The 25,968-nt window shown below is 39.7% G+C and overlaps 1 protein-coding gene across 1 annotated transcript in view; it reads right to left on the reverse strand.

Moving 5' to 3' along the window:
• Window positions 1-25,968, reverse strand: part of STAMBPL1 (STAM binding protein like 1) — a 417,426-nt gene that overhangs the window by 272,761 nt on the left and 118,697 nt on the right. The window contains exon 3 of the mRNA XM_044056412.1: window positions 25,087-25,304. Within this exon, the coding sequence (XP_043912347.1) occupies window positions 25,087-25,304 (218 nt within the window). The remainder of the gene's footprint in view (window positions 1-25,086; window positions 25,305-25,968) is intronic.

The following is a 25,968-nucleotide window of genomic DNA, read 5'->3' on the forward strand; positions in this document are numbered from 1 at the left end:
CACCCACCCACATGTCAGTTTTGAATAAAGGTCTTACTTTTATACCAGGTTTCATGGCTCTTGAAGATACATTGGCCCAAGATGTCATGTCTTTTTGCAGAAATTTGAATTTGAAATTGTATTTTGGTGATACAGATAGTAACTATAATAGACACAAATTTGTATATCATAAATCAAGCTTTACTCCTCCCGTGCATCCTATAGTACATCAGTTCCAGAGTAGCATTCTCAAAGATCTTCATTTTTCTAGCTCTGATATACGTTTTAAATCTAATAACATTACTTGGGTTGAAAAACAAGCTATTCTGGAACTACAGAGCAACAGAGATATAGTTATTATCTCAGCGGATAAAGGTGGAGCTGTAGTTGTATTGAACTGGTGTGATTATGACAAGGAGGCCACAAGACGATTGTCCAATCAGAGATACTATTCGATTATGCCCACTGATCCTACTTTTAGGTTTAAAAAACAGATTGATGAGTTCTTGGTTTTGGCTAGGAATGAAGCTATTATTACCAATGAAACTATGCATCAGCTCATGATTCATGATTCAGCAGCTCAACACATTTACTTCCTACCCAAAATTCACAAGGACCCTGTGAATCCACCTGGTAGACAGATTGTATCTGGGAAAGGGTATATTACCGAACCATTGTCTTTATATCTCACGAAACATCTGAAGTCTTTGTTATACGTAGTACGATCATGATTGCAGGATACTACCAACTTTCTACAGATTATTTCGGATACCCAACTCGAACCTGGGTGGTTTATGTGCACATTAGATGCAAGTGCCTTATACACCAACATTCCCCATCAAGCAGGTTTGGATGCATTGGCCTATTGGCTTGAGGTGGCAGGACTGTATCAACCAGATTTCAATTCTTTTTTGGTGGGCTTAGCAAAACATGCTCTTATCAATAACGCTTTTTATTATCAAGACAATTGTTATTAGCAAACAAAAGGTACAGCTATGGGGGCATCTTTTGCCCCTATGTATGCGGATTTGTTTATGGCCTATGTTGAAAAAAACACATTATCTATGACTACCAAAACAATGTGTTTATTGAGTATATTGACATCTGGAGACGTTATCTGGACGATTGCTGGATGGTGTGGAAGGGAGAGGAATACCAACTTATGGATTTTATATCCTATTTGAATAACAACACATGGGGGCTACAGTTTACTGTACATTATGATTTAAATACCATCACTTTCCTGGATGTCAGAATAAACAGATTTCCTGATCATACATTAGGTGCTGCAGTTTTCAGGAAGTACCCCCAGTATAACACTATCCTCCATGCCTCCAGCTTCCACCCACCACATATTGCACGTAATATTCCAAAATCACAATTTATTCGAATGAAGTGTATCTGTTCTCAGGACTCTTCTTTCCAGCAAGAAAAGTGGGACCTGACCAGTAGATTCAAGTCCCAGGGTTATAGAATGGGGGATGTGTTTAAGGCAAGTCATTATGTTAACTCATTAGATAGACAGGATCTTTTGACCTATAAAGATCATACAGTTATCGTACCACAACCAATCAGATTTGTAACCACCTATGCCAGGAACTCGGACACTTTGATTCAAAGTGTGCACAGACACTGGAATATTTTGCAATGTGATTATGAGGTGGCCAGTATTATTCCTGAAAGATGTTTATTCTCTTTTCGCAAAAGGAAAAACCTAAGTTCTTGTTTCAATCACTACAAACTCAGTAATTTGAACAATGATTCACAAATTTTTCAGACCACACTGACTGGGGAACCATTGAGGGGTTGTTTTCCTTGTGGTCACTGTACCAATTGTCAATATGTATGCAAGTCAAATCAATTTTCCAGCAGAAATTGTGCTGTGGTCTATGATCTTCCTTTTTTTGCAAATTGCAGTAGTGATTGGCTGGTATATTTGGCTACATGTAATTGCGGCTCTTTTTATGTTGGACAAACTTCTCTTCCACTAAGATTACGTATTTCAGAACACATTAGTAGCATTAAGAACAAAAGGGTCCACAATGCACTTTTTAAACACCAATTAGTACATACTACTGCTAAATTTTCTTTTATGGTTATAGATATGATAAGAGGGAATCGATCCAATAAGATAGGTTGGCATTCCATTTTAAATGCTAAAGAAAAAAAGTGGATTGTCAAACTAGGTGGATTATTTCCACCTGGTCTAAATGAACAGTTTTAAGTAAGAACCAATGAGCTATGAGAGGGTTATATTTAAACAACAAGTATTGACTCATTGCTTTACACTGAGGAAGGCTGTGACACTGTCCAGCCGAAACCGGTCTGTTTTTTGTTGTTTATTTAACAATAAAGTTTTCCAGGTCACAGTATGCTGGCTCTATTGTTTTGCTTTTTTTTAAAGCTGTCTCGCTATGTTAAACGAGTTTAACATAGCGAGATATCTTTAAAAAAAGCAACAGAGAAACGAAGATCTCCATTGCTTTTTTTTTTAAGATATCGCGCTATGTTAAACTCGTTTAACATAGCGAGATTACAGCAACGGAGCTCTTTCGTTTTCCATTACTACCTAACACAAAAAAAAATCAAGACTTATACTAATGGAAAAAGTCCGGGCTACCAGACCTTTTTCCATTAATATAAGTCAGATTTACAACAAGCACGCTGGCTGGGCTGGCCAATCAGCATGCACGTTTCGGAATACTAACAGGCAGTCATTGTATAATAACGTTTCTTAATATGCATCACAATTATATCTACACCTGCATAAGGGCTTTTATTGCTAATTTGAAATCATAGCTATGTGTGGGGTAATGGAATTTATGCATATTATTACAAATGATTTTTGTTAGATATCTTCATGCTTTTGATCTAATGTTTAGTGGAATTGTTAATAACATTTCTTTTAATGTTCATAGGTTCATAGGTATGTACTAGGTTATCTGTCCAAAGGCATTTATAAGCCTAGCTGGAATGTGTTGGCTTTCGCCGCCACCTTAAATTAGTTCCCTGTGCCTCTGTCCAGCAGAGCCACTGAAGTGATCCCCGAAGTAAACTTTCTGTTTCCCATCCACTCGTCAAGGTTTCTCTGGAAGATTGTTAGTGAGGAGCTCTGCCTAATGTAGATTGGAATCTTGTTCCAGAGCACGGGAAATCTCTGGGACAGGAATATATCCCTCCAGCACGTCCTATTTACTGTTGTGGTGATGTTTAGATCCCTAGAGCATGTGTCTCGAGGGGATATGGTTTTCTTTAGGTGGAGCATGTCCATCAATTCTGGGCTGGACATGGCCTTGTATGTCAGGTAGAGATCACCCCTGAGTAGGTGGTATGCAACCAGGTACAGCTGAGTTTCTTCAGTCGAGCTGCATAGGGCATCTGTTTGACACCAGTGATCCTCTTGTTGAGGTACTTCTGTGGTCTTTCCAGCTGTTGCAGGTGTCTTGCAAGGTACATCCCAAATGGGGCGTTGTACTCTATGATGGGTTTGATGAGTCATGCGTAGAGGGGCACAATGACCTCTTTTGATCTGGATGCAAACCTTTTTGTGATTAGTTGGGCCACATAGAAGGATTTTCTAACCACTTTGGCAATGTGATTAACAAAGGAGAGATTACTATCTACTTGGGTCCCCAGATCCCTTATTACGTCTTTCATATTTAGGGGGCTACCACCTATGTGTTAGTTTGTGGGTACTTTGTTTTTTCCAAAGGGGATGACTATGCACTTTTTGGCATTTAGCTTGAGGCCATGGTTTTGACACCAGGTATCTGTCTCAGTGAGACCCTTTTGGAGGATATCTGTGTCAGCCGGAGAGTCAATTATAGCCCCTAGTTTGCAGCTGTCTGCAAACTTGGTCAGCCATAGTCCTCCTGTGCTTGCCTGTACCTCTGAGAAGTATATGCCAGACAGGAGGGGTCCTAGGACTGAGCCCTGGGGAACGCCACTTGTAACCGGTTTAGAGTAAGACCTAGCTCCTGCAACTCTTACCATGTGGGTTTTGTCCATACACCAGTTGGCAACCCATCTCATGATGTAGGGGTTTATGTTCAGGGTGGTGAGCTTGTTTATAATACCAGAATGGGGAATGGTGTTGAAGGCCTTTGTGAGGTCTACATAGGCTGTATGGACCACCTTTCCCTCGTCTATAGCCTTGGTAACTGTCTCAAAGAAGTCCACCAGGTTTAGGAGGCATGATCTGCCCTTAACAAAGCCGAACTGGGTAGGGTCCAGTGTTTGGAGGTTCCCAATGTCTCTGTTAATGAGATCCATGATGATGCGCTCCATAGCCTTGCAGACCAAGCTAGTCAGGCTTATAGGGGTGATAGTTCCCAGGGTCTGTTGTGACTCCATCTTTGTGGAGTGGAATAACCATTGCTGTGTGCAACTCAATGGGCACGAAGCCTGTGGAGAGGCTGAATTTGAACAGTGTGTTTAGGTAAGGGGTTAGTTCATCTTTGAGCACATGTAGGACACAGCCTGGGACACCGTCCGGTCCCATTGATGCTGTGTTTTTGGCTTTGGAGAGGGCTATTTTAACCTGAGTGTCTGTGATTTCAGGGGCACTACATTCTTCTGGTATGGTTATGGGCCCTTTTGGGGGTGAAGTTTGCACTGAACCTGTCTGTCAGGATGTTGGCGATATCAGTCAGTTCAGTGTATTTTGTGCCATTCTGCACTAACTCTGAGCAGATCTGAGAATTGCCATTAGATTCTTGACATAGCTAAAGAATGCCTTGTGGTTATCTTTGGAGTCCTTGGCAATTTTTCTTTCGAAGCTAGCCTTGGATGATTTTATGAGGGATTGTAGTTTCTTGCTGATACTGATCAGGGATGTCTTCCCTTCTTAGGATTTTACTCTTTTCTGTACTAGTTTCCTCCTTCTATTGTACAGCTTGTTTATGGCAGGGGTCCACCACACTGGTTTCCTTTTCTTGGAGGAGTGAGTCTTGGTTTTGCTTGGGATAGCCCGATCCATGCATTCTTGTAGGTGCCTGTAGAGTACATTAGTAAAGGATTTTGCAGCTTGGGCAGCGTTACCCTTTAGCATGGGGGATTTGAAACTTTCCACCTTGATCTTAAGTAACATGAAGTTTGCTTTTGATAAGTTTTTCACAGTGGTTTCTTTGACCGGGGGTGGAGGCAGAATGTGGATATCCAGAGTGATTAGTTTATGGTCAGATCTAACCAGCGAGGGGTTGACCTCCAGTGTGGAACACTGGTCACCCATGTTGGTGATGTCCAGGTCCAATATGTTGTCACCTCTGGTGGGGGTGTTGACCAGTTCATCCAGGGCATTTGAGCTTATAAATTCTAGGAAATGTTGGGCAAGGGAGTTAGTACTTGAGTAGTTCTCCCAGTTAATGTTTGGGTAATTGAAATCACCCAATATCAAGGTGTTTGGTAGGACCTTTATGTTTCCCAGTGTTTCCAGAAATGTGGAATGGCATACCCTAACCTGGCTGTCTAAATGCTGTGGTAGATTTAAAACTTCTGACCTAATGAACTATAGCTCCAGTTGGCTAGGTTCAATCTTTCAATCTAAACATAAGAGAAATTGGTCTGCATTGTGGTACAAATCTGGTTTAAAATGCTTTCCTCCTATTATTGTAATCCCTAATTACTCTGAATATTCATAATTTATTAATTTTGTTTATATGTTCTTTTCATCCATTTGAATATCACATTTACTATGAAAAGTGCTTCTAATTTTCCAAACTTTAGATCAAAATTCAAATTTACTTTTATGGGGATAAGGTCATTGAAGTATGTCAATATCTAATCCTTATTATCTTCCAAAAAATTAACTCTGTTTTTCATACAAATATTCTCTGGTCCACACTAACATTCAAATGGCTAACTACTTTAATTGATATTGAATCAAGTCTTTCCTGTTGATTCAGCACATATAAACCCTTCTCTAAATCTTACTCATTAGTAAGTATAAGTACAAAACCTCCTATCTTCATTCCTCTGCCAGAGTCAGTATAACCCAATATTACAAAATCAGTCAGTTTGACAAAATGTATGGAGTATCTGTATACATTTTATTCCACTTAATACGCTGTGTTACTCTCATTTCATGGTCATAAAGAACATCTACATTATTCCATATAAGAAAGTGTCTTGTTTTCCAAGTACTCCTACAGCATGCACTTACTACTCCAAAGATCAATCAAATTTATTGCATATGTGCTGTAACTGCTCCCTTGCCTAGTCCCTGTGGCATTCTTTTCAGGTGAGGCTATTCCAGTCAGGGTTTAAAGACAAGCTTCATGGCAAATAGTTTTTTTTACATCTTACCTCAAAGAAATTAATCAAGTCAGATTTAATTCACCTTGTATACGCATGAAACAAATTCTATGTTAATACTCATTGGGTTAATAGGTTCTAGAACAGTAATAATAGGATCAGCCCTAAAATGCGTTAGAGATTTTACATTTTTTGCATAAGCTTACAAATGGAAACTCATACTGGAAATATACAATGGGTGTAATTATTCAAGCCCTTTCATAATTTTGATTTCCCAGATCTGTTTGTTTTTTTTTTTTTTTTTACTTTTACTGATCACAATTTTAATGGTTGTTCTGCTCTTTTTACACAGTCATATGTACCAGCACTTATTCACAAGGTCCTACATTTGCAGTTCATACTTATCACATGAATATTGGCAATAAAATACATAAAGAGGCAGACAAAGTTAAAATATTACATTTGTACACCTGTTAATTTAATCTTGTACATATAGGTCTCTACTTATTATTTACTGTTTAACAGAACATATTTTTGGATGGACATGATAATAGACATGTCATTTTATGACTTCATTTTTTAATTCTTTATTGTTCATAACTTACTGGGGAAGAGGGTTTAAAGTCTGGTAAAAAAAAGTCTTCAAAGCAGAGTAAGCTTCCACAAGTGTCAATTGATAGGAAAGTAACTAATGCAGACATGCTCAGGTGTGAAGAGGAGATGGTGAGGGACTAAGATGAAGATTCCTCCAAAAAGTAAAAGGTATACTTAACAGTATTATATACACTCAAAACGATACATGTCCTATAATAAGGAGACAATGAAAGGACCTCATGTCACGCCAGTGCTGCAAACCTGGAATAAAAAAAAAATCTGCAACAAGCCTTCTAACCCATCCTTGAAGTCACATAACAGCATCTTGATACAAGCGCGTATTTCTTACTACTTCTAGACACTAGATCGAATTGCCACAGTTCTCTTGTACTTCTTACAGATGTCAGGGTCAAACAAATAAACTGGGCGGAAGAAACAAACAATCCAAAACAGAACAGGAGCCCAACAGTAGCCAGTAGAAAAAGATGTTAATCCCAAAAAACACTTTCTTTTAACGTAAAGTCAATTTAATAAATTTTTTCTCACCTTTCCGTCACTTTAAGTATCTTCTTCAGACACACAGACAAACAGCAGTTACACAGTTTCTGCAGCATTTAAACCATGTAGCATGAAGTCATGTGACTAATAGCAGCAATGAATTAAAGGTGCAAAGTACAATAATTCAAACACTATTAAAGTAAGTCTTAAAACTTACATACTACCTCAAATAAAAAGTGTACACAATCAGTATACAATATACAAGGATTATGCTGTCATTAGTAAAAAGTTAAAAATACACTATCATGTAAGATTTCTTAATTTAAGCAAACATGAAATATTACAATTCTCATTCAAACCAGGCAAGCAGAAAGAATTAAGTGCTAACTGCCATTCTAGTTTTCATACCTCTAATAGTACTAGATATGGGTTGTATTAGAGGTACGAGAACTAGAATGGCAGTTAGCACTTAATGCTTTCTGCTTGCCTGGTCTGAATGAGAATTGTAATATTTCATGTTTGCTTAAATTAAGAAATCTGACATGATAGTGTATTTTTAACTTTTTACTAATGACATTAACATAATCCTTGTATATTGTATACTGATTGTGTACACACTTTTTATTTGAGGTAGTATGTAAGTTTTAAGACTTACTTTAACAGTGTTTGAATTACTGTGCTTTGCACCTTTAATTCATTGCTGCTATTAGTCACATGACTTCATGCTACATGGTTTAAATGCTGTAGAAACTGTGTAACTGCTGTTTGTCTGTGTGTCTGAAGAATTTACTTTACTTAAAGTGACGAAAATGTGAGAAAAATTTTTATTAAATTGACTTTACGTTAAAAGAAAGTGTTTTTTGGGATTAACATCTTTTTCTGCTGGCTACTGCTGGGCTCCTGTTCTGTTTTAGATGTCAGGGTCATACATACATTCTGAACCTTCTGACAAGACACAATTTTCCTGGTATCCTTACATGAACAGCAAGACAGACTCCTCAACTCTAGTGATCCATTCCAAAAGAATTTCTATCAGTAAGGCAGCCATTAGTTCTGAGGATGTCTTCAAATGCTCTGTCCTTGAAAAAGGCAGTTATAGACCTAATAGCTAAATCAGCACTATTTGTAGTGTAGTAGAACATACCACCATGGACATCATAAACAGGAAGATAGGGAACTTAGAAGTTCTAGAGACTCTATCAAATCTGGCTTTGCAAAATGTACATTGTGACAACTAAACTTAGCTTTTTGAAAATGTCATATGAGTATGAGATGAGCATAACTCCATGTCCACAAATTACAGTGATCTAGCTAAGGCTCTACCCCACATTGGCATCACTGACAAAAATGACAAAATCAATACAAATTCATTGGAATGCCAAGTGTAACATTGACAGACACCACTCTATTAAAGCTAATGGTGCACTCTCCCCCATGACACTGGTCACCAGTAGAGTGCCTCAGGGCTCTATTTTAGGCCATGTTTATGTGGCATCTCCTTCACTTACATATCTTATTTGATATTAAAGTCATCTGGCTAACCAAGTCCATGGATGATTGCAGGTTTGCAGCCATCATGAACTTCACTGAATACACTCATATTCTCCAAGAGGGCCTAACTTTGGAAAACTGGGTCTATATTAGAACACCGAAGTTACAAAACTTTGAGTGTTCTAATATCGAACCCTATTAATCGAAAATTTAAAACATCGAACATACAGAACAGCAAATTTTTTCCTAGGGAAAAAATTTACTGTTCCAAAACACATACACACAACACAAGCACACCAAACAAACAGCAATCCACACACACACACACCTAAACTCTTACACCTAACCCTGCACTAAACTATACATAAACCAATAACTATCCACTTACCTTAACCCCAACCCTAAGGTCCGTCACTATCGCACAGTCACCTCACCTGCACCCTAACCCTAACTCACCTACCCCACCCTAACTCTCACGTCCACACAATCGCACACTTACCTGAACCCGACCCATAACTTTCTACCACAGCACTGAAAATACCGAAGCAACAGAAACAGACAACCAAATTCTTTCCCTAGGAAAAAATTTGATTTTCTGTTTCTTTGATATTTTCAGCGTTCGCTGAAAACGGGTCGATATTAGAACACTCGAAGTTTTGAAACTTCGGTGTTCTAATATAGACCCCGGCAAAATCATGGTGTCAGGATCACAATTTAAAGCTGAATATTAAAATATGTAGCATTGTATAGTTTGGGAAACAGCAATCCTCACACACTTATCACATAAGTGACACCTCTGCCTAAAGAAAACAGCGTTATTAGAGTCCTAGGCACTTTTATGGAAAATGACAATGAGAAGGAAGCAAGGCAGATGGACAGGAGAGATGTTAGCAATAAGTAATGAAAGCAAAGCAGAGAAAAAGCTGACCATACACAAGAAAAGAAGGCAGAGAGGGGCTCTCATCCAGCAGAGAAGATGGAGTGTCAAACAATAACAACGATCAGGATTATGAATAGAATAAGGACTATGAGTTGAGCAGACAAAGCACAGAGGGCAGGGGACAGTTAAAGAAAGCTTAGGAGAAGCAGAAGGGCTTGCTCAGTTCAGTGGTCTTTACTGATGGACTATTCTGAAGACAAAAAAACTACAGAGAAGGAGCAGAAGACTGCATAGGCAATTTTTATTTGGGTTCCTGCTGATTCAACACAATACAGGACTTCACTGGCTTTCCAGGATCAGGTCTGCAGTGTTCAACCTATGGTGACTGCAGAAGTTCCCACATAACAGCTAGCTGAGCTTGGGATCCAGTGAAGGATTCAAGTGCCTGATCTTGAGTGGCCAGTTTCCGTGAGGGGGACTGATACATCTTGATTGGCTGGCTTCTGTGGGTTTGTAACCTGAAAAACATTAAATACCAGGAGGCTTGCTCAGTTCTGTACACTCAAACATAGCAATGTAAACCAGTTTTTATCTTATTAGGTATCCAAGAAAAGAGACTATTCTACAACAAGGCAATCTCTTCATCCTTGCTGTTTATTATATTAATGTCACTGCCTTTCTGTCACAACCTACATGTACTACTATGATTAATTTTACTACTACGGTATTTCATACAGTGAACTCAATGACTCTTTTTTAGCCTATTTACTTACTGACTACACTCAGGGTTGACAGACATCCCTATTTGAGCAGGACAGTCCCGAAATCAGCAGCCCAATCCTTGGTCCTGCACTGCCAGTTAAAATCCCACTGAAACAGCCTCTGCTGTGTGATTTTTGATTGGCTTGTATATTGGCATACAGGCCAATCATAAATCGCAGAGCGGAACCACTTCTGTTCAATGTGGAAAAGCAACCCTTTTTTTGGTCTTCACTTAGCATGAATGCCCTTTTTTTGTATGTCCCTGCCTGTCTCTTTAGAAATTTGGCAAGTATGACTACACTACCCATGGACATACTGCTGAAATTAGCACTGTTGCCCTGCTTACTGTTGTGTTACTGAGTTTAAATAGTATTATACCATTGCACACGATTGGTATTGTACTGCTGTTCACTTCTGCCTTGCTGACTGTAGTGGTATTAAATTTAAATAGTACTGCACTATTACCCCTTATTGCTTTGGTACTGTGGCTCACTACTGGCATTATCTAAGATAATACGGAGGGTGCAAGAGACCCTAGTCAAGATGGTTGCCTAAGCCCAAAACTCTGGACAGGACCTGCCAAAACTTAAATAAAAACAGTGTTCCCAGAGAGCAAAAGCAGCCCAGAAGGAAAGATGAGTGAGCAGGAACAAAAGGAGGAACAGATGGCTGCCTTTAAAGCTGCAAATAAAAAAGGATTAACCATGCATTTTGTTTGAAAACGTAAACACAGTAGACCAGGGTATGAACCCCTTAAAAAGCAACAAATTGAAGTGGAAAGGCTACAGGGACATTTGGAAGATAAACTAGCAATTAAATAAGAGTTGCAGGAGCAGATGTGCAGAATACAAGTACTGACACAAAAAAAGGCTGAAATGATGGATGACCTTGAAAATTGTTCAAGGAAGAGTAACACCAGGATAACGAATACAGCTGAAAGTGAACAACAGTGAACTGGAGCAATGTGGAATGCAGTTTTAATAAGAGAGATCTGTGATACCAAGAAATCAAGAAACACTAATAAAGAAGATACACAGAGCCAGACGGCAGCAGTAGAAAGTAGACATGGGCATGTTTTGGCATGTTTCCATTCCGTTACTGTAATTAAATAATAAGGTAAGAAATGACAGTCATTCTATATGCAGGAATATTTAAAAAGCTGGTTGAAGAATATTCAGAAGCACTCTATAAGAGAAGGAAAGCTATGCTGGATGTACTAAATGAAAGTAGAATGAATGAAACAGCTGCATGGCTGTAATCCCCTGCAACTGTGGAAGTACAACAGGATTTGGAATGATTCAGGATGCACAATATGGCGGATGGTCAAAAGTTTAAATAAAGGTACAACATTCAGCTAAACAATCCAGCAAGTAAAAATCTGAATTGTCTGACAGACATGGACTGGGAGAAGAACCTTACAAATAGGAGAGCTGATGCAAAAACACTGGAAGGACATGCAATGTCAGATGCTGAAACCCCTGTGGAGAAAAGGAGATAAGCAGGAAATAAACCAGTCACAAAAACAACATCAAGGACATGAGAAAAGAGACATGATTTTGGAAGAAATCCAAGTGGAAGAGAGATATATCAAAGGGAGAGAAGATCAAGAAACCTCTGCCAAGGGAGATTTAGGAACAAAATCAGACACGAAGCAGAGAGAGAGAAAGGAGAGCTCTAAGGAGATGGCAGGATGGTGTATAAGATGGTTAGGGTGGGGGTGGCACAGAAATGAATTGCTGGACAAATAAGGGACAAAACAAGCTGGACAGAAGCATTTATTCTGGATGGCAGAGATGAAGAAGTTGAAGCAGGACAACAGAAGGAAAGAACGTAAACACAGAAAGAAAGAATCAATAAATAAATAAATGCAAGTAATGGACTCTGAAAGGCAGGTGACTGTGGAAAGTGCAGGAAGGATGCATTAAATGACACTGATCCTTACCTTGTGAAACATTCCCCAGGGAATACGACATCAAAATTTTACAAACAATGTGATGAAATGAAGCAATTCCAAGAGCAATGATGGATAATGCATTCAAGGTGGACAAAGGAGCAAGCAACTTATTTTGCAAAACTACTCATTTACACACAATACACTTCTGTAAGCATGCATTTAATGACTAAAGCTTAGAAGAATTAACTAATACTTGCTGATGTAACAACTTGGGGGGTATGAAAATGAATGTATTAGGGGAAACAAGGGAAAAGTAAACAACAAACCTGAAATATCCATCCATCCATTCTCAACCCCTTTTCCCCTTTTTGCACATGGGGTCGGGGTGTCACTTCTGCAGTAACAATCATCTTGAGCCAGGGTTTACACCACTGGGTGTGAAATAAAGGAACAGTGGCGTACAAGCATCATAGTAAACAGCTGTAAAAGTTTTAAAACTTAAAAACATAAACCTCAAAAGAAAGAAAGGACAAGGTTGAAGAAGAGAAAATGAGAAAGGACTGGAGAAGGCAGGAAGGGTGGAATGGAGTTGCAGGACACTGGCAGAAGAAAATTCAGGCAGTGAGGCCCATGCAGAAAGAACATGGAGTGGGAGATCAAAGCCAGCAAATACTACACAGCTTGTATCTAACCCCAGTAAGATTAATAATGAAAGGAGGATACCAGATGCTGGAGGAGTCAGGAGGAAGAGGCAGGAATAAAACGCATGTTCTAGGATTGTGGGTGGGGACAAGAAGTCTGGAAGCACACAAATGACTTGAGGAGATGTATTTCAAAAGGAAGTAGGGCATATATGGGACTTTTGTACATGTAGCATAAAGAAAGAGGACAGCATCTGTAAATGAACATTATCAGACTGCTGAGTACTGAAGTTAAAACCATCATCACTCAAACTGGAAGAGGACAAAGGCATTATGGGAGCAACAATTACACAACAGGTTCTTAGACATGGGGAGAAGATGTCAGAAACTGCCTAGAATGAGGAATGGATTGAAGGGAAAAATGAGAATGCAATGGAAAGAGTACTACAATACTACAACAGTAAAAATCATAGCAGGAGAAGGTGAACCCAAAAGGGAACTAAGGGGGGATAAGGATAGAGTAGGAAATGAAGCAACCATCTGCTGATGAGATATGGTGCATCATGTATAAGGATTGAATATGAATGTGATACGCTGTATGGAGTTAGCCCAAAACTGTTTACTTTTGACAATTTATGTCTGGTAGAAAGGATAAGATGGACTGTAGTTAAGGATATGAATAAAAACAGGCTATATGCTGGTAGTGATAAAGGGCACCCCGATGCATGTGGAATGTGCTTCAGTGGTGATATGGAAACATGCTTTATGCAATAAAGTTTGATTACATTAAAAAGTGTGTAGCTAAGATAATGCTGCATTGCTGTATGTTACTGATACTAGGTATGTTAAATAAGCTAAGTTATTATCGCAATTAGCAGTTGCACTTTTTGATCACTGATGATGTTGCATTCCTGCTTGTTACTTACTACTGTAGTGTCACAGCATTTAAAGCTACTGCTCCACAGTACCACGTTTCCTATGTGATATGCTTTTATTATTATGTCTGACTGCTATACTGATACTACACTGAAACTATTTGGTTTACTGTTACTGCATTTGAAACTACTCATTTACATTATCTATTAGAGTTACTACTGGGTTAGACTATGGGCTGCTCATTGCTTTTACTTGCCAGGTATGGACCACATTAGCCTATTAGTTACATCTATTTGATTTAAATTTGCCACTGGTTATGGATTTCCTTACTTAATTCTACCAAATTATGGCACTCCTGCATTTCTTTTTTTGCATTCATACAGTATCTAATACAGCAGTTACAGCTCATGTGTTTATCCTTTAGCTATATCACAGAATTTTACCTTTTTTTTTAGTCCAGTCAATTATCTTCTTCTGTCTTATACCAAGATTAAGTTATTAACCTTTCCTGTTTTGATACATCCCTTCAACTGCACTGGCCAATATGGAATTTCAGCCAGATTTTGCCCTTTTACAACCAATACAATAACACTAGGTATTTTTAGGGATCCCCTTCAAAACATCGAATCTCCACAATATCAAATCAGAATTCATCGAGACAACTTCACCGAATCTGTATTACATTGAACTCCCAGAACAATGAAAACTAAGCCCGGGTAAACAACCACTTGACCACCAGGACAAAATAACAAACAACAAAACAAGAAAACCCTCCAAGTGGGGGCTTTCGTCCTCCACCCCCCCCAACTAAATATACCAACTCTGAGATCGCACTCCACTAGAGAAAGGGCAAGGTTCACCATGGTGGCCAAGTGGTTCTTTTCCCAGGGTTAGTTTTCATTTTTCCAGGAGTTTGAAGTTATGAAGATTTGGTGAGGTCATCTCGATGAATCCGGATTCGATATTGTGGAGATTCGATGTTTTGAAGGGGACGCATTTTGAGACTGTGTTTATTGTCTCTTGCTTGCCAAAAACTATTGCCACCTCACAAAGATTATTTATGTGAGACATTTTAGTATTTAATTAACTTGGAGGCTACCTTCTCATCTCAGAATCCATTCAGTAAGCACAACATACACATGCATGCATATACACACAGCACAGAGCATTAGCGCTAAAGAAACATATGTTGAGGCTGTTAAGAGGACAATGTCTAAGCTTCCCAGGCTAAAGATGAAGAAACTTCAGACATTAATTCACACAACGCACCCACCTTCAGCCTTCACACCAACAGCCAGTACAAGAGTCACAAGGGTGCAGACTCCAACCCTTATGGCACACACTGAGACTGCTTCTACCCACATAGTAATGTTTTAGTAATAGGAGACTCTATTGTCAAGCATACGGATGCCATTCTCTCCAGGCTGGATAAGAATAAGGAGAGAGCTGTCTTTCTGGAATTAGGATACAAGCTGTAACAAGGGCTCTTAGATCTCTCCATCCTGATAAATATAATTATGACCTGACATTGGTCCATGTTAGTGACAGTGACCTTAGGCACCATACCCAGATGGAAATGATTGAGCTTGATGTATGTGTATGAGGTAGAGAAATACATTGGTCTTCAGTGGTGTTTTGCTATAATCTAGAATGATGCCAAGATTCTAAGAGAAAATAGTTGGCTTTAATAATTGGTGTCATTCTAGGGAGATTCAGCATGTGTCTGCCTGGGATAAGATGGTTTGCAAGCCTTCCTGCTTTGCCAGTGAGAGTCTGTAACTGTCCTACCAAGGCTTTTGCATTCTTGCTAAATCCTTTGCTGCCACCATGGTGTTTTTCAGGCAGAGTCCACCTGATGGCATTCCAACCTAGAACATTCTAATTTTGAGCACATTATCGTGGCTCTACTTAGTGCCAGGAGTCTTAACAAAAAATGCCTGAACCTGAGGCACTCCTGCAACTTAAACACATTCACATATGTGTAGTTACAGAGACATGGTTTCAGAGCAATGAAAGCACTCCTTTTATTCCTAGGTATAATGCCTATCATGTATTTAGACCTGCTGGCAATTTTTAGGGAGCCTGAACATGAGACTCCCTAATAACCAAGGTTATCATCCCCACATGCTCGACAAGCCATGCTGCTTCACTAGAGACAGCTTGAACCCTTAGGCTTTCGAATCCTGGTCAAGGCTCTTGTCACCCCCATAGTGCCTTTTTTAGGCAAGGCTCAAAAGACAAACCCACCACCATAAATAGCACAAGTAACAAAAAACTGAGGGTAATGCTAGTCAATGCCAGAAGTCTAAACCTCAAAATGCATGCACTCGAGGCACTCCTCAGTATGGAGAGAATAGATATATGTGCAGTAACAGAAACCTGGTTTAAGGCTCCAGAGAGCACCCCAGCACTACTAGGCTACAACTCATACCACACATTTTGGCCACAAAGCCCGGACCGAAATACAAAAGGTGGGGGAGTATCCATATTCATCAAGGATACTCACACCTCCAGGTTAGTGGCACAACACGATGCTTCAGAGATCATCCACGTGCAACAACAGGCAAAACTGTTATTCAAATTATAGCTTGCTACAGATTTCCCACCATGTCCCAGGACCCCCACTCCACATTCCTGGAAACACTGGGAAACATAAAGGTCCTACCAAACACCCTGATATTGGATGATTTCAATTACCCAAACATTAAATGGGGAGAACTATTCAAGTACAAACTCCCTTGCCCAACATTTCCTAGAATTTATAAACTCAATTGCCCTGGATCATCTGGTCAACACCCCCACCAGAGGTGACAACATATTGGACCTGGTCATTACCAACATGGGCAACCGGTATTCCACACCGAAGGTCAACCCCTCATTGGTTAAATCCGACCATAAATTAATCACTCTGGATATCCACATTCCGCCACCACCCCCAGTCAAAGAAACCACCTTGAAAAACGTTTCAAAAGCAAACTTCACGTTACTTAAGACCGAAGTGGGAAGTTTCAAAGCCTGCATGCTAAAGGATAACACTGTCAAAGCTGCAAAATCCTTTACTAATGCACTCTACAGGCACCTACAAGAATGCAGAAAGTGCTATCCCAAAGAAAACCAAGACTCACTCCTGCAAGAAAAGGAAACCAGTCTGGTGGACCCCTGTCATAAACAAGCTATACAATAGAAGTAGGAAACTAGTACAGAAAAGAGTAAAATCCCAAGAAGGGAAGACATCCCTGATTAGTATCAGCAAGAAACTACATTCCTTCATTAAATCATCCAAGGCAAGCCTCGAAAGAAAAATTGCCATGAACTCCAAAGATAACCACAAGGCATTCTTTAGCTATGTCAAGAATCTAAGTGGCAATTCTCAGATTTGCTCAGAGTTAGTGCAGAATGATACAAAATACACTGAACCGACCGTTATAGCCAACATCCTGGCAGACTGGTTCAGTGCAAGCTTCACCCAGTCTCACCCCCAAAAGACCCATAACTATACCAAAAGAATGTAGTGCCCCTGAAATCACAGACACTCAGGTTAAAACAGCCCTCTCCAAAGCCCAAAACACAGCATCAATGGGACCAGATGGTGTCCCAAGCTACGTCCTAAACGAGCTCAAAGATAAACAAACCCCTCACCTAAAAACACTGTTTAAACTCAGCCACTCCACAGGCTACGTGCCCACAGAGTGGCGCACAGCAACAGTTATTTTGCTCTACAAAGGTGGAGCCACAACGGACCCCAGGAACTATCGCCCTATAAGCCTGACTAGCTTGGTCTGCAAAGCTATGGAGCGCATCATCATGGATCTCATTAACAGAGACATAGGAAACTTCCAAACACTGGATCCTACCCAGTTCGGCTTTGTTAAGGGCAGATCATGCCTCCTAAACCTGGTGGACTTCTTTCAGACAGTTACCAAGGCTATAGACGAGGGAAAGGTGGTCCACACAGCCTAGCTAGACCTCGCAAAGGCCTTAGACACCATTCTCCACTCAGGTATTATAGACAAGCTCACCAGCCTGAACATAAACCCCTATGTCTCGAGATGGGTTGCCAACTGGCTCATGGACAGAACCCATATGGTCAGAGTTGTGGGAGCTAGGTCTGACTCTAAACCGGTTACAAGTGACGTTCCCCAGGACTCAGTCCTAGGACCCCTCCTGTTCGGCATATACTTCTGAGAGGTACAGGCAAGCACAGGAGGACTATGGCTGACCAAGTCCACAGATGACTGCAAACTAAGAGCTATAATTGACTCTCCGGCTAACACAAACATCCTTCAAAAGGGTCTCATTGAGACAAATACCTGGTGGCAAAACCATGGCCTCAAGCTAAATGCCAAAAAGTGCATAGTCATCCCCTTTGGAAAAAACAAAGTACCCACAAACTACCACATAGGTGGTAGCCCCTAAATACGGAAGATGTAATAAGGGATCTGGGGACCCAAGTAGATAGTAACCTCTCCTTTGATAATCACGTTGCCAAAGTGGTTAGAAAATCCTTCTATGTGGCCCACCTAATCACAAAAGGGTTTGCATTCAGATCGAAAGAGGTCATTGAGCCCCTCTACACATCACTCATCAGATCCATCATAGAGTACAAAGCCCCATTTGGGATGTACCTTACAAGACACCTGCAACAACTGGAAAGACCACAGAGGTACCTCACCAAGAGGATCACTGGCCTCAAGCAGATGCCCTATGCAGCTCGACTGAAGAAACACCAGCTGTACTCGGTTGCATACCACCTACTCAGAGGCCTGATGTACAAGGCCATGTCCAACCCAGAATTGATGGGCATGCTCCACCTAAAGAAAACCATATCCCCACGAGCCACACGCTCCAGGGATCTAAGCCTCACCACAACAATAAATAAGACGTGCTGGAGGGATAGATTCCTGTCCCAGAGACTTCCCATGCTCTGGAACAAGATTCCAATCTACATTAAGCAGAGCTCCTCGCTAACCCTCTTCAAGAGAAACCTTGACGAGTGGATGGGAAACAGAAAGTTTACCCCAGGGATCACTTCAATGGCTCTGCTGGACACAGGCACAGGGAACTAATCTAAGGGGGTGGTGAAAGCCAACACATTCTGGCTAGGCTTATAAATGCCTTCGGGCAGATAACCTAGTACCTATCTATGAACATGACAAATTCCTTGGGACACCACATTTAAACTCCTAGATGTCCAAATCACAATAAAACTAATTAGCAATTCATAGCTAGCTACAGAACATCATTTATGTCACCTTCTGAGCATGACCTTAACACATTAGCTGAAATATCCATTAAAACCAATATCTTTCTCCTGAGTGACTTCACCTATCCATCAATAAACTGGCTGACATACAGTGGCAATAGTTGGTGTTCTCAATGCTTCCTTGACATTATAGATGCCAACTCTCCCAATATACCTGACCTAGTCCTAACAAATAATGTCACTTCTTGCACATCTCCATATATATCATCCTGCCTTGTTAAATCAGACTGTAAATTAGTGGCCTGTGCCTTTAAAACTAGTTTTACTTTCCCTGTAAATACCTCTGTAGTTAGGAGCTTTTCAAAATCAAAAATATTTAGTTGCTTGACTACATAAATTATGCTATAATCTTCCCCCAATGTATTTCATTGTTAAAAATGCTTCTTATATCTCAACTTCTAATCTGACCTAAACAGTTGTACTGACAAGGTAATTCCTATCTGCAACAGCTATGGTGAGAAATTTAAAGAAACCCTTATGGTGGAATACATTACATAACAAGAGAAAAAAATTGCTTAATTCTTATAAGACATTTTACTCTATCTAACATAAGAGTACATGTAAGCAAACTAATAAAGAGCTTAAAGGAACCGTTAGGAATCTCAAACCTGAGTATTCACTTAAAGTGCTCATTACAACCAAAAATAACTACAACATTTGCAAACAATACCAGGAATTTAAGAATTAATACCCTTGTTCAGAACTAGTCCACAATAATACTTTAATAATCTGACCCCAAAAAAAGATCTTGAAGACCTAGATGACAAATTTAGTGCAAATTTTATTCCATCCATTGTTACAGCTATTCTAAAGACTCCCCATTCTCAGACACCCCTTTAGTTGCTATGGAGCACATTTTTTCATCCCTCTCAAAAACTAAGAGCATCCCATCCATGACAATTTACCTGATTATCAGTGCCAAACCAGGTCTATTTAAACCCCTACTATTAATGTAAGCCTCTCCACTGGTTACATTCTTACAGCCTGCAATATAGCCACATTAATGTCACTCAATAAGGTTGCCCAATCACAGACCTTGGCAACTACAGGACCATTACTCTCACTAGCATAATACGTAACGCTGTGGAGTATATTATCCCAGACTTACAGCATGGCTTAGTATTACAGATTACAGTTATGCAATGTAGGTATTCTAGGAAAGAAGACAAAAGAGCTATACGCAAGCACTGATGCATGACAGAAGTACAGGCACTGCTGTCACGAAAGAATTATAGACCAGTGACAAGAAGGGGAAGGAACATGAAAGTACCAGACTACAGTCTGTTCAGGAATGAGACAAAGAGGCAGGATTGTGGGAAGTAACAAAGAGGATATCAGATATGTGGACATAGACGAGGACAAACAACACCTTAAGAAGAGAACAAAGGAACAGCAAGAGTCACAAGCTATGTGTTAAATTTCCTTGTGGCTAAGGTAGAAGGGAGATGGATTGCTAAGGACCTGAAATGTATTAACACCAAGAAATATCATAAGAGGATAATATGAAATTGTGAACAGAATAATCTGTTATTCAGTGTTATCAGTTAGAATGAGGAAAGACTAGGAAGGGAGAAGCTAGCAGGTATTTCTTGGTTTGTTACAGAATCCCAGAGGAAGCCAGAAAGAAGCATAACAGCAGAGCAGAAAGAACATAATCTACATTTCACTGCATCTGTTTTAATGTGAAAAGATACTGGGTCATATAGGATACAAATCCCTCTAAGGACTGCATAGGGAGAAAGATCCCTTCTCACCCACCCTGTAGCCAGCATGGGCAAGAAGGAAAATGAATACGAGTCATATCAGGTGTACTAGAGAGGTAGAATAGTTCTGTTGAAGTCTCGTACTTGGAGATGAAAGCGTTTTAACTGAACTGTGTTTTGTCTGTGATTACATGTTTTCACTCATTTTATTAAACTACATAGTTGCTGCAGTTTGCAGTATTTCTGGTTGACCAAGGTGCTTTTTAGGATGAGGAAAGTTATACTAGTGGGGGATCTGGATCTCCCTGGTGCTGACCCAAAGTTCTTGAGTTCAGGGGTAGAGAGACAAACAGGGAGCAACTGGGAGGATACTGCAGTCTTGTGTCATAAAGAATTCAGCTAGCTAGTGCAAGACCAAGCAGGACGGAATTTAGACCATGGTCCTGACAAAATCAGATACAGTCAGTGATAGTCAGGTGAAGGGATCATTAGCCAACAGTAATTAGACTATTCTGTAGTTCATAGTAGGGTGGTTGGCACAGTGGTTAAGGTGTGTCAGCTGCAGTTCCTGTGGTACAGAGTTCAATTCTTCAGCCCTCATTTGCCTGCTGTGTGACCTTGAGTAAGTCACTTAACTTGACACTGATCCCAGATCACTCCTGAAATGGGACTGTGTGCTCAGCGGGCTGACCTGGTTAAATTGTCACTGATGAAGTGATACCCCGACCACATGTGCAAAAGTGGGGAAAAACGGTCTGTGGATGGATGGACCAATGGATAGGGGGAGTGTACCTCTCAACTGTACAGATTTTCACAGAATGCCCAGATTTTTGCCTCATAGTTTTGGTCCATTTTTCATAAAATTGTAGCTTTCTGGCAAATCACTGGCAAGTCATTATGTTCTGAGGTCAGAAAATAATGACAGACATTTGAGTTTCAGACTTCATACCCTTCAGAAAATACATGCTAACACAAAACCTGTTATTTTATCAACTTTCTAAGTTTGTAAGAGCAATATTTAAAAATTGTCCTTATTTTTGTGCCTTTGTCCCCCATTATGTATGGCTTTGTCCAGATTTCATGCTCTAAGAGGCTGAGAGGTATGAGGAGATGATAAATAACAAAGGGCAGAGATAATGTGAAAGAGTTGGATTACTATGAAGTGTGGAGACACTCAGATATGAGTTTGACTGCTGGAGATAAAGCAAAGGATGAACAAGCTATGGGTATGGGTCAGAGATAGAGAACTCTGGAATGGGATCAAGATTTTGAGGAAGAGGCAAAAAGGGAAAAAAGAGGAAATGGCCGATATGACTACAAAGGAATGCAATTCAACTAGATGAAAAAAAAAAAGATAAAAGGAGAAAGAGAGGTAAAGAAGCCATACTATACAGAGGCATGAAAGGGGACAACAAAGAAAAGGCAGTAAAGTCAAAAGTCAAAAAGGAGGACGGAGAGGACAAAAAGGGAAATAAAGGCTTTTTAGTTGCATAACAAAAAGAAGGAATGAAGGAGCATGCCTGTCTATGCTTAGAAATGATTGAATGAGATTAAGGAAGATGGGGAAAACAGAACTATTGAATGGCTTCAGTGAGGGGGTCAACTGGACATTTAAAGAAATGCCATTGCCACTGTGACAGGCACTCACAACACTAAGATCTTGAAGATGATCAATTTGGTCTCAAAGTCACTGACCTTGTTTGCAGCACAAAGTCTTTTGAGAGGTAGAATTGCAAAGGTGTTCACAGCGGACCTTTTCTGCTCATTTCTGTTACTGTCTGAGAAACAGTACCATGAGCAAATGAAATGCTGAGAAATGGAATATAGAAATCCTGAAGCTATAGTTCTTCAGCTTAGGACTTTAACAGCATTGTACCTGAAGTATTGTGATGAATTCCGAAGAACATTAAAAGAAATAAACAAGGTTCTCTTTGGAGAAAAGAATGAAGAGAAGGAAGGAAGACATAATGTTAATACATAGGATGATGAGGGGGAAAGGTAAGAGGCCTGGCCCTACAGTAAAGCAAAGAAGGATGGGTGGGACAGAGCACAACACAGGTGGCAGATATATATATATATATATATATATATATATATATATATATGGATGGAACTAGATTTAAAATCAGTGAATAAAAAGGCAGTAGGAAAATAGAAAGGAGGGAAGACAATGTGAATATACAGGATAGTAAATGGAAGACTGAGAGGCCTACAGCAAAGAAGGATATATGGGAAAGAAGAGAACACAGATAGCAGAAATACACAGAACTAGATTTAGAACTATTTTATAAAGAAGGCAGAAGGATAAACAGAAAGGTTATCCAAGGGGAACTGATGAAGCTGGAAAAAAACAAATAGCTCTAGCTTAGCAAGGGACAGAAGGGGAGAGGGAGAAAAGAAAGAGGTGAGCTGCAACATATGAAAAGACTACATTGTTTTTTGTGTCACCAAAACTGCACATTTATCCAAGGTTGCTAGCAAATATCTCTTTATTAAGCCTCTGAGGAGCTTTGGGCACATTATCATCATAGCTGCCACAATCAGGCTTGATCAGGCAGTCAAATGATTCTATATTCCTTGTAATTTTTTTTTCTGTTTAGTCTTTTTGTCCATTTAGAGCTTCTTTAGCATTGCTTTCCATGTACTAATTTTTAGTGTTTGGTTGGTCCAGGTACTTCTCTCTACAGCAATACTAAATGAATACTATAAGTCACTGTTTGTGCACTCTAATACAAAATATTAGGAATTTTTCTGCCCTATTATGGAGGTGCCATCTACAATGTTTAAAAAAAATAACCAGCTATTCAGCTGCTGTTTTCTGTAGTTTGACTTTTCAGAAAGTCAGTCATAAGGTCTTGACCATAAGAAACTTCGACTTTCCATTCAGGTAATCTTCTGAACAGGATCAATGCATATATATATATATATATATATATATATATATATATATATATATATATATATATATATATAGGTTTACTATTTTCCTATGGCCCTAATGTCGAAAACAAGTGTTAATTGTCAAAAATGTCGCTCGCGACATTTCCGACAATCAACAGCACTCCCACCCGTCCCATAACTCCCTACCTAACTAGCCTACACTCACAGTTATGCAGGGGGGCAAGCCCCCCCCTGTGGGGGGCTGCGCCTCCCACACCCCCCAACTTAATATTCCAGCTCCGAGATCACACTACAGTGAGGAAAGGGATGTATTTCCCTAACCGCACTGTACCGCGATCCCCTCACATGAGCAAACGTTATAATTGCGAATGCACAGTCCATTCACAATGATAACATTCACTCACATAACCTGCCGAACTATGAAGTATTCAAACATATGTTGTTCGAATACGTCATAGCCGTGCAATTGCACGTCGATATTTTGATAGTAAACCATATATATATGTATGGGTCTATTTCTAAATTTCACTGTTTCAAAACTTCAAATTTCTTATTGTCGAGACCATAAGACTGAAGTTTTGAAACCTTGAACCATTTAAATGGAGATCGACATACAGTGCAGAATGGTATAGTTACCATTTTCGTCGCTGTAGTGCGATCTCAGAATTGGTATATTTAATTAGCAGGGGCCGGTGATGCAGGGGGCTTGCAGGACCTTCATGCCAGCTTTTACATCAGATAAGTAATTACCAAAGAGAGGTCATTCTAGGACCTATCCACAGGAGACACCACTGGTAACTACTCTTTTCGAAAAAGATAATCCTCCCACACTAATAGACTGGGTGGGTTCTGTCAGCCAGTTTGCTATCAAACAGGTAGCAATGTGTTTACATTCACTTTGATTTACCTGTTGATAATGCCAGAATGTAGAATGGTATCAAAGGGTTCAGCCAAGCCCAGGAAGATAGTGTGAACTCATCTGCCCAAATCTAATGCATTAGTGATGTGTTCAAAGTACCCAACCAATAATTACTTCCAACACATTTTATAAATCAAGTTTACAAAATATTTTTAAAATGGTGGCTAGTTTGTACTAATATTTTTTTTCCAGAAAACAGAGGCATTTACTGTTTCGCAGCACCCCAACTCAAATATTAATAGACAGCACCTTGTCATGCCACATTAGCAGTACTGGCATCAAATCACTAAAATACTTGGGGAGTCCAGGTCTAACAACTCTATAACTTTAAGCCAGTGTAATTAAACAGTTTTATCTTGCCATAAGAGTTACAGAGAAGTACCAGAACAAACATACATCTTGAAGAACAATAGGAGGCCAAAAGGTTTCTTACGTTATAAACTTATTATAAAGGACAAAGGCATTTTCATAATTTCCCTCTTCCAGATAGACTGACGCCATTCTCTCCATTTCTATGCCGGATCTGAAGTAACGCCGTGGTGTAATATCTTCAGTGATTTCAATGTTACAGCCCAGCTTACTCAGAGCACGCACTCTCTCTTCAGGGGTCAAAGACACATCTGTGTGGTCAGGCACAGCTGTTAGCTTCTTCTGCAAATCAATCACATTAAAGGTTTTAGCAAGTCAGTAGGGAATAAAACAGACCAACTCAATCTGCTTTTCTTAAATGCAAAACGCATAAGGGCTGTCTCTGCCACATTAATGATTCTCAAATTTGGAAGCATTTCAAATGAACTCTTACAAAATTACATGCACATGTTAGCAAGCTTCCATATATGAACTACTTATAAAACTGAAGCACGTGACTTGTTAAACAGCCACCATCACTAGCCTGTTCAAATATATTGCAATTAAGAAAACTCACAGTAGCATGAGATGGGCAATAAATGGAAGGGCATAAACAATGTTTACAACATCACTACAACCACTCCGTAGGCAATCTTGTCCATAAGGCTGTGCAGTATTGGCTGTAGCTGAAGAAGGGTGTTAACAGTGACTTTGAGCATCAGACTAATGCATGCTCTTCTGTCATATGGGCCAGAACCAAAGTCTGTTCCTCCATTGTTGCTGTAAATTAGTAAATCAGTCTCCATCAGTCAAATTTCAGTGATGTACGCCTGCATATGTCACTATATATAATCTGCTCACCAAGAACACTATCTTAATCTAACAATGAACACTAAAGAAAAAAAATGAATTCAATCATCTGTTTTTAACCCATCAACTTATGTTTGCCACAGTTTTTTTCAGCATG

This window comes from Protopterus annectens, chromosome 14.part0 (genome assembly GCF_019279795.1).
Source record: "Protopterus annectens isolate FY-2018-M chromosome 14.part0, PAN1.0, whole genome shotgun sequence".
In the NCBI taxonomy this organism is placed as follows: Eukaryota; Metazoa; Chordata; order Ceratodontiformes; family Protopteridae; genus Protopterus; species Protopterus annectens.